This window comes from Squalius cephalus (assembly GCF_949319135.1).
Source record: "Squalius cephalus genome assembly, chromosome: 24".
Taxonomy (NCBI): domain Eukaryota; kingdom Metazoa; phylum Chordata; class Actinopteri; order Cypriniformes; family Leuciscidae; genus Squalius; species Squalius cephalus.
Window position 1 is genome coordinate 22,179,452 of NC_137145.1, and position 11,099 is coordinate 22,190,550.

The 11,099-nt window shown below is 37.6% G+C and overlaps 1 protein-coding gene across 2 annotated transcripts in view; it reads left to right on the forward strand.

Moving 5' to 3' along the window:
* The window catches only part of rabgap1 (RAB GTPase activating protein 1), a 92,923-nt gene that overhangs the window by 42,930 nt on the left and 38,894 nt on the right, over window positions 1–11,099 (forward strand). For both annotated transcript variants that reach the window (XM_079861429.1, XM_079861428.1), the window contains one exon: window positions 2–152. In XM_079861429.1, coding sequence (XP_079717555.1) covers window positions 2–152 — 151 coding nt within the window. The remainder of the gene's footprint in view (window position 1; window positions 153–11,099) is intronic.

Below are 11,099 nucleotides of genomic sequence, written 5' to 3' on the forward strand. Positions count from 1 at the left end.
GGCATCTGAACTTGGCCGTGCGACCCAAACAGCTGCCGGCGCTGGTCCGCAGTGGTGTCCCGGAGGCCTTGAGAGGGGAAGTGTGGCAGCTACTGGCTGGATGTCATAACAATGACCATCTGGTGGAGGAGTACCGTACACTTATCACTAAGGTAGGCATACAGCTCCCATCCTCATTTTCACTGCACCAGAGGCATCAAATGAGGCAAAGCAAAGGTGTGACTCTAATGCATCTTCTCCATTATCAGTATTTTGTTTGGCTGGATGAATAATTCAATGAATAATTCATCCAAATGATTTTTCAACCTCTAACCTTGAGTAGGCCTATACCTTAAGCTATTTGTTGAGGAGAGATGTGATATTACTTTTCTAAGCTGTTGGACTTTTGATTTTTGTTCGAGAATAACTGGGATGGTTAAAACACCGTCAGAAATGACTAAAGTTCATTGTAATAAAGAGCATCTCCAGTATTTGTAGATGAGGTTACCAGTTAAAGAATGTACATGTCTTTGTGTGTTCATAATAGGCGTATTACATGTAGCCATGTCTCAGAATTAAAGCTGAATCTGAATATGGATCTGCATTCACATTTACTGTTGTAAAATCCAGTCATTTTAATAGGAATCCATGCGATCAGGAATTTCGTGTGAGGGCGAAAGATTTCCACACGCAGATTTCACGAAGGGTTCAAGTTGGTCAAATGAATTTGCTACGTTTATGAACAGAAAGCTGCTTGGTTTGAAAATAACTGCATGTGAGCTGTGCTTCATTTGATTTTGATAACGTGACCCCATCTTTAATCTAAACATCTCCTTTATATTTGGACACTTATGAAGAAAGTTTGCACGGCAGAGGCCACAGGAAATGATTGGAGCAAGAGGATAGAGATGGGATCAGTGCATGTTGCAAGCCAGACTCAAATTCTAGTCATCCTAATGAGCTCCACAGCGCAATGCATCATGTCTCTAACAGGCTTGTCAAGTATTTTTGGACTATGCTGTTCACGGTTTTTAGCATTAAATTAGTACAGGCTTTAGTTAATTTGACCAACAAATTTCCATTCCGATATGAACTGCCATCTTTCCAGATTCAAAGAATTTGTTTTGGACGGCAAAACAGTTTCTTGGAAAAGCTATAATTACGTTTCCACTGTACAAGGAAGGAGAGGAGACACATGACACTCTATCATGAGGTACTCTGCATTAATGAATGGAGACGGCCCAGAGATCCTGAGAGCCGCTCGATAGCCAAGTAATGGCTGATGCATTTTATATGATTAGCAGTAGCATTGGATTGTTAATGGCTGAATAATGTGGATGAGAAAGCAGGGTTGTTTTCTTTTTTAAACCTCTTTGTCTATTCAGAGTAGGGATGCTAACGATTAATCGAAGATCGATTGTTTGTTGATAACAATTGAATAATTTTACTTTAAAAGTGCATTAAAATTTAAACAATACAAAGTCTTTGAACATGGAAAGCAATCGAAATTTAGTATGCATGTCAAGTTTAATTATATTTCCCCACAAAAATGATTATTTCATCATATATTGGGCTCTGCGCTTTGAAAGAGCGTTGGGACACGAGCAGGACAGAGCCCATTGCTTGTCTCATACATGAATGTTTTCTCCCAATATTTCAAAGCAACTGAAACCTGTATGAGAAAGACTTTTATATTATCATCTGTGGAAGGCGTAGGACCATAAAATGTTCGTTCAATCATTGCATTCTGTCAGAATGAAATGATAGCATGTGTTCCCTATCAGTCAACGTGTGTTTGCATACCAATGTGTTTGCATGCCTGTTCACGCAGACATCATATGTCAGACAGAGCGAGAATGGTAAACTGTTGTTTACGTTGGTTATTGTAGTATTGTTACTAGGGCTGCACAATATATAGAAATTATCGAAATATCGCAAATGTACATATCGCGTTCATAAACAAAAGACAAAGAGAAAATCACTCACTGCTCTTGGCTAAATAACTTTTGTAGTTTTAATAAGAATCAGTATATATTTAATTCATACAGTGAAAACTACGGTTTTACGTTTTCTGCGTTTTGGCCGTTCGTTTACACAACAATGGTGTTGCCTGAAAACGCAAACTTTTGAAAACGGGTTTCAAAGTGCAAGTCTCCGTGTAAACAACAAAAACGTGAAACTCTGAAGACGACGTCTTGCAAATGCGTGTTACATGTTCAGTCTATAGTGTTTCATCGCCATCTAAAGGCCTGGAAGCAGAATACAGCGGCTTTAGTCGTTTTTGTGGATCCGTGTGAATGGGGATCATTTTAACAATGGTGTCGTCTGTACGCGGAAAACTCAAAGGAAAAATGTCTCTGTTTTAAAGGGACACTATGCAAGTCTGAGTGTTTTTTCTCTACGAGCTCCCCCTAGTGTCTGGTAGTATAATGCTTTCAAACACTCTGTCGTAAAAACGAACTGTTGTCCCTCCCCCCTCGCCACGAGCAACCCAGCTGAGCAGAGGAACCGGCTATTTCAAAACCAGTTATGTCTACCGAGGCAAGTAAAGCAATACTTTCTTTCCAACTGATGGCGATTTTTTTATTTATTGTGTTGTCATGTATACTAGTATTTTTACCGGGAACGAACGATATGAACGAGGCGAACTACTGCTTTCGTGTTTGTTTGTTTGTTTTTGGGAGAATGGGCATGAGCATAAAAAAAATATATATATCGGAGGCTAATATTTGTCTAAAGTTATATTAGCAAGGTCTATAAGTTCATCTGGTAACGTTAGAATGATGGTTTACCTTTGCTTGTCTAAGAAAACATCAGAACGTTTTTTCTAGCTCGATCATGATATGTGCAACATTTTGCGCGTCTGATATTGCCTACTATCAGACGCGTTGACTTAGTGACATAAAATAAAAGTGTAAGTTACACAAATAAAACCGACAGAGGAACGGCCAAACAACTACAGAAATCAAACGTGTTTGCTATGACAATGCTAACATCAAAGTTATAGTATCTAGCGTACTAGTAAGCCCCTAACAGACAGCGATCATAATAAAAACCTTTACAGACAATAGCAAACATCCTGAGGTCGCAATTACTTGAAATTTAAATATTAAACAGTTTATTCCAAAGACACTTACAAGTGCAACAGCAGGATCAGCATCCGTTTTGCAGGCTTCTGTTTCTCTCAGTTCTCACCATTCTGAAAAAGCCGGTCCGATATATTTACTCGAGTCTGACTTCTTGCTCGGTCAGTCTCCCGTTTCCTCTTTCGTTGGTCCTCCGACAAAGATTTCCTAGCTTTCTGCTTCTTTTTTACAGGCTCAGCCTCAGCCATAACTCAATCTATCGTTGCCCTTTGCTTATAGCTAGCCCGCCGGTGCTTGAATAGGGGCGTGTACGTGTGCAGTGCCGTCAAGCAATTCGTTACATCGCGAGACCTGATATCACGCGATACTTCCTGACACCGACCCGCGTCCCAAAGTTGCAAGTGAGTTTTTTCCGCTCTCGGGCACCAGGGGGGTGCGAAACCACCACCATTCAACCCGAAATAAGTAATATAACCATTCCACTGACTCCGAAGCTGTTCAGTTAAGGTTAAAAAGTTACCTAGAGCACCTTTAAGCATATCGTTGTTGTGTAAACGTACCCTTGGGTTATTAAGGTTAATGATTCATTGATTAATCGATGGTTAATTTAAATGATGATCGATCATGGGAATTTATGTAAATTCACATCCATCCAGCCTGGACATGTTAATGTAATGCAACTTCGCATCCAAAATAAGTGCAAAAGTTTTGAACCTTGGTGTTTTTCATTCAAAGTGCTGTGATTCTGTACGTGCTTTACTGTAGAGAACATAAATAAAGCAGCAGAAGCATCATTTATTCACTATATCTTCCTGTTAAGCCATTCTGCATGTGAACTCAGTATGTGCGTGTATAGCCGTGCTACAAGACCCCTTGTTTTAACCCGAGGCATGCATGTCAATGTACTGTATCTTGTCAATCATTTCACCATGTCCCCGAGGTGCCTTACAGTGATTTGGTTATTTTCATGAAAACAGGAGCTTTTACTGTGCTAAAGTTTCGTCCTTTTCCCAAAAAACATTGAAGAGCACTATTCTCAGAAATCTGTGAGCTTGTAGCCTGTCCCATTTGTGCCTTAATGTGATTTTTGTCTCTAATGTGAAAGCTGGTTGTCCCTTGTTAAGGCCTTGCTCTTCACTGCACTTCACAATGTTCATTATGGCTTCCTTTATTTTATGTGACTAGAAAAGGCTTGAACTTCACCCACTGGACACAAGTCAAAGGACGTTCACGCTGGCAGTGATTTGCAACGACAGAAGCGACCGTAACTCGTGCTTTTTTGATGAGAGATGGTGATTGGAAGCGAAATAAGCGAGGCGACTTTCAGAGCAATTCAAAACAAAGCAATACAAATGGTGAAATGGAAAAAGTTATGTGGAAAATTTACCATCAGAAGAAGTCTCTAGAAAATTATTCTTTTCTAGAAATCAATGTAGTGACAAATTATTAATAAATATAACTAAAATGAAATGAAAATCATGTGTAGTTTCACAGATATATAATTATATATGTATGTGCGAGCAAATATTGTAGAAACATTTGGGATGCCCAGTATATTGGTACCATATTGGCTGATATTTGTTTATTTAACTTAAATGTAATGGTGTCGACTGATATTGGATATTTCATTGCGTATTTTACTTTCACATTACGTTTGCTGTTGTCAAGTGCTCATTTAAAGTAATTTTTTTTATTTCAATAATAATTTAATAACATTGTTAAATGTCTTTAGAAGATATTTGACTTTCAAACTTTATGATACAGTGAATGACGTGATTGCTAAATTTTAGCATTTACAATTGATTTAAGGTTTAGGGTATTCCTATTTTGGACATTTTTTTTTTTTAAATCACGAGTGTCTCACCTAAATGTTTGCACATTTAATAATAGCTAACCCTACATACAATGGTGTGAGAAACTTGAATTGAATTGATTTATTTTAACAAAAAAACAAAACTCGAAAATAGTGCAGTCAGGTTTAATTTTGTGTCGTTCATCAAACCTCAAACTACAAGCCAAACAGATGTTCACTCTTTTTAATGAATTAAGCATTCATTGATTACAATCTTCACTGATACCAAATAAATAACATCTTCTAAAGAACTCTGGCTTTCAGCTCTTTTAGGCGTCTCTCTACTTTATTCTACTGTTCTCGCTAGACGTTTGATAAAAGTAACTGTTGTTATCAAGTAAGTTTGTTCATAACGTTTCTCTTTTTGACCCAATATAAAATGTTGCACTGGTAGATCATCCCTTATACAAAGTATAACCGGTAAGGGATGGAGGCTGTTTTAAATATGTCTTCATAGTAAACAGCATTACTGATTCTGAACGCGAACGAAAGCGTGCAGCTCCAGAAGCAATGTGGTGATGTGAAGCCATTTTTGTGTGTCGTATTAAGACAGGGAGAGTGAGAGAAAACACTTTATAGCATGTTTGTGATATTACAGTCTGAGAGCAAGATTTCATCTAATTGACTTGAGCTGTTGATCTGTGTGGATTCATTTACTCATTAAACCCACATTGCTATAGTGAATGAATGCTTATGGGAATTCCTGCGTTATAAGCTCAGAGCTTATGGGAAAAGAGTAAAATCATGCACAATATCTGCAATCCTGTGCCGAAATTTGGGCGCAAAGGCTTCAGTTTTTTTGAGTTAAGCTACATACTCTCACAGCGATTTCACTGGGCAATGCCGTGTCAGCTGTCATTATGTAAAGAAAACATCCCGCAGCACTGAGGTCCCAGGTGGCTTCAAGATGTTCCCCTCTCCCACCCACCCGAAAGTCCAAATAAACTTGATGTACACACTGAGTGTGTGTGAGATTGTTAGGACAACAGCCATGCTGAGCAGCTCCTGCACGTATATGTATGTTTCTCAAGCCATACTGAGCTAAACAAACCCACATTTGTATCACTAAAGGCCTTCTAAAGAAAGAAACTCATCCAAAACTTCAACTCGTTCCTTTTTCGCCATTCGTCACTATTATGGCTTAAGTTTCATTACATGAAAACATGGATAATATCCATGAAAATGTCCTGAGTCCAACTCTGCCAATGCCGAAGACCTGCACATGTTTACGTAGTGATCCAGAGTTATCATTTGTGTTTAGAAAGAATTGGTCATGACAAGAGCAGGTTTTGCCAGTTCTTGCGACACATGGAGTTGAATGAATACTATGAATTTCTCAAAGATTTCTTTGTTCATGGGTTAGGGAAAATCGCTTGTAAAAGGGATGGTTCTGAGTTTTCACTGTATGGTCATATCCAACAATGTGGCACTAATTAAGTGAAGAGTACTTAGAAGACATTCAGCATCATAATCAGCATTTGATATTCATTGTGCCATTGAGGGGTAGTGTAGCCTATCCTAAAATCTTTCTTATCTTATATCATACTAAAAACTTAAGGGGCCGTTCACACCAAGAACGATAAATATAGCGATAACTAACTATATTTTCATCCACACCAACGAACAATAGCGGTCTGTTTATTCTACTTTATTTATTCTGTTTATTCTAATCGTTCAACAGCTGGGAAAAAAATTGTTACGAAAGTGATCCCAACGATATCGTTTCTCTATATTGTTATCGTTATATCTGTGGTGTGAACTCTGCTATTCTTTAATATTGAGAATGATTTTTAGAACTATATCTTTATCGTTATCTTTATAGATATCGTCCTTGGTGTGAACGGGCCTTTATCCATCTTTTATTTGTCAAAAAAGAGAGGAAAAAAAAAAAGATAAACTCTTTAATCTCACCTTCAGAAACCCAAACATCTAGCAAACTTTGGGACAAGCAGAATAATATCAATTACAGATTTTATTTTTTGTGCATGAAATTTGAAAAAATGTTAATGGTTACATGTATAAATATATTATATATAATATAATGAGATTAAATAAATAATAAAGCAGTGTTTTTTAAATATATATATTTAAATTGCATTACTATTGTAGTTACACTATTTTACATGCACTGTAATATTTTTAGTATTGTTACATTTCCTTACACATGCTCTATTGTGAGAGGAGATTATAAAAGACGGACCCGGCTGCAGCCTTCGCTAAGCTGACTCACAGACAGCCTTTATATTGAGGTCTTGTTTCCACTCAGCTAGCTATCACAGACCTGCACTTTTCACCGTCTGCCCTCATAGGGCCCTGCACTCTGATAGAAGAGAACTAAAACGATCCCTCATAGGGTTTGAGTGCAAGCTAAACCGCAAGCCACACGTTCCTCTCACATTTCATAATTAGTAATTAATGATAGTTTTTTTTAACCTTATAGTCAATTCAGAAGCTACAGCTGACGCTAATATTTTTTCAATAATGACAGATGTTGAACCAGGCAAATTATGATTTTTTTTTTTTAAAACAACAAATGCTTCCCATCCTCCTTATGCTTTGCTTTGTATATGTGCGTTTGTGGTTGATGCCTGGGAACCATGGTGAATCATTTCTTAAAAGCGTTATACAAAGAATAGCCATGCTCTCAGAGTTTTGCCATTGTGTTTAATTCAATGGAGGCATTGAACAGGCCCACATTTCTATTTTGAGTTGTTATCACGGAACTGGCAGGCTGCTCTATAGTTCAACGCTTACAGCAAGTTAAGCAACAAAGTGACATTGATGAAACAGTCTGTCTCTGCTTCCAATAAACATTTTAGTGAGAAATATAGTATTTCCAGTGTTTTGAGAGACAGGCCTCCCTCTGAAATATCAGGGCCAAATGGCTGGAGTAAGATGAGTGTTGATTTTCACCAGGGCTGGGTCATAAATACATGACATGTCTTAACACCAGGGCTTGAGTGATGACAGGTTTGATTTAGTTTTTACAGAGTGCCTTCACCTTTTCCATGTATTACTCAAGTACTGCCACTCTTTCTAACCCCAACAACTTTTCATTTATTTACACTTGTTGCCATGGGAGTCATGGCCGCCATGATGGGTACAGTACCAGTGCTGTTACAATGTGAGGTTTATGAAAATGACAGCTGGTTGGGTGTGAAATGGTTAAATTAGACATTTGGAAAAATGTCTGTATGTGTAAATAAAATAGAGCAAAGATACAAGTGAAATAAGCATTGAATAATCAAATGTAAAATAACACTGCATATAGTCTTCACTGTATAAATTAAATATAATTAATACAATTTATCTTTATTAAAGCTACAAAAATCATTTTCTATTTCTGAAGAAATGCACGGATCCAATATAATGATACGCATCTGTTTTCTTTCTCGATTGTTTACAAGATTACTCGCCGAGATGGGCATTTTGACTTAGTTTTGCGTGCCTTTGTCTGTTCAAGCTCAAAAGAAGAGAAAGAGGCCTGAATTCGTGAGTTCCAGTCTTCTTGCGCTTGATGTTTAAACTGACAGGACTTAAAAACACATGCAAATGATAAACTTTCACTCTGTGATGGTTAAACTTTGCAGTTAATCCGCGAATCACATGCGTTCCGTACCGGGCGGATCACGGATCAACTACAATCCTTAACTTGGATTGGAATGACATGAGGTTGAGCAATTGATGACAGAACTTTAATTACTATCCATTTAATACTTTAGGGTTAGGTTAGAAATTTGAACAAAAACTCCTGAAGTATGAGCAAACGTCATGGCGATGTTTGATTTTCATCCTGAACAGGCTAATCTAATGTTCTCCAGCTAGAAGACCAGTGTAAGACTGTGGTCCAGCTAAGACTTTGCTTTAAATTGATCCACATATGCTCTAAACTAGTGCTACGTGATGCTTTCAGTGGTGATGTCACAAATCCAATCAGAAGTTGGCATGGAGCCTATTTCAGTCTGTCCCCATTCATATGGCTTCTATTTTTGTTAATGGGATAAGTATATTTTATTAGATCGTCTGCAGTCGACATGGTAACAAGCATCTTATTTTGTGGCCTTCTTTCACTCTGAACCCTTCTGCGCACCCGAACATGTTTGATGGGCTGCATTTCTTCGGCTCATACTATTACCAGATGTTCCCTTGTCCATAAACACAGACACAGAGGTCAGACATACACACCGATTTCTCTAGACACTCCTCACACACCACCCCATGCGGTGAATAAAAACAAACGGCTAACACAAAGCCTGGTCTGTTAGTCTGCGGCAGCCTGCACCTCTTCGCACTTCAAGTACCGGAATTCTAAACACGCCACAATAAAAATCCATCTCAGCGCCAGGCGTGACTTAACAAAATAGGGAACAGATAGTCTTGAGCTTGACTGCGTTCAATAGGAGACCTTTAATATAGCAAATGGTAGCATACATGTCTGTACAAAAAGAGTGTCTCTGCTCTGTGGGGTTAAAGTCACTCTGAATGGCCTAGACCCAGGGGATTGTGAAGGGTTTATGGAGGAAGACTGTGGGTGGTCTATATGGCAGGTCTCTGCTACAGTGAACTCCAGGTCTGTGGGGCTGAGAGTTTAGCGGACTGCTGATATAAACCGAACCTGCTGTCTCACTCTATGAAGCAATGAGTATGTGCTGTTTGTGTTCGCTGTGTTTTCACAGAGCAGCTGAGTCAGGCTGGACTTGGCTAACACTTTTCTATCACTATGGGCACAGCCTTTCTCTTATCTCTTCTCCTATAGCAGATGACCCTAGTCAGATCAGATGACCTGTTTCATTTGACACGTACGAAAACAAGGATGTGAGGGATAGGAGTATAGTGCATACTTGTTCTGTCTTAATGTTAAAAGAAAATTGTTTGTAATCTGTTTTACCTCTGCAGTGATGTTTCGTGTTTGAATGTGTAAGGGAAGAAGTATTTTGAACTAGAAAGAAATTTAGGACAGGATTTTAACCGTTGTGATAATTGGTTGCAACATCAACTGTTAATGAGAGTCATTGTAGTTTAAGAGCAAGTGGAATGTTATTATATATATATTATATGTCAATTATATATATGTGTGTATGTATGTATACGTACGTATGTATGTGTGTATGTATATATATATATATGTATATATATTAGGGCTGTTAAACGATTAATCGCGATTAATCGCATCCAAAATAAAAGTTTGTGTTTACATAATTTATGTCTGTGTACGGAGTATAATTATTTTCTATATATAAATACACACATGCATATATATATTTAAGAAAATGTGTTATTTAAATAATAAATATTTATATATAATATAAATTATATATAATATAAATATATATACACAGTATATACATGCAAATATTTCTTAAATATATACATGCATGTGTGCGTATTTATATATAGAAAATAATTATACACCGTACACACACATGTATTATGTAAAAACAAACTTTTATTTTGGATGCGATTAATCGCGATTAATCGTTTAACAGCCCTAATATATATATATATATATATATATTTATTTATTTATTTTTTTTTTTTTTTATAATCTACACGATTGAATTATTTCAAGTAGGACCAGAAATTAAAAGTAAAAAAGTAATAATTGTGGACCATATGGTCCTAGGTCACACCTTAATTGCATCATAACCCATATTGTTTGGAGTTGGTGGTCTGCAGAGAATTTGTGGGAAGACCGTTTCAGTGGTCCACCACAATGATCGACATGTCATTAAAGAAACTGTAAGTCTGACTTTTACAGCTTCATTTTTGTCAAATTAAATATGCCTCATGCATTCAGCCCTTCCATTCCTCTTTATCTCTTCCTTTCCTCCTCATTGTTCTCTTCCTAATGGATGAGCCCAGTGTTGTCTGCTCCCCACCTTTCAAGTTGGGCCTATTTTTAGCCCCTCGTGTGCCTGACTGAGGGGATGCGTGAAAGTGGGAACTGTGTGTGTTCACTGATTCTGGCAGTGACAGAGTGAAAGGAGACTGACAGGGTGCCATGGTTTTAATATTACCATGGTGACAGGGAACAGAAACCGATAAATATGATATAAATGGAAACGGGTACATTTGTGTTAGGGAAACTCCTAGAGTTCAGTGAATCTGTGTGTCCGACTTTTACTAAAACGAGACTGGCACAAATCATATCACGATAACCTTAATATTTCGACTGCTCACAT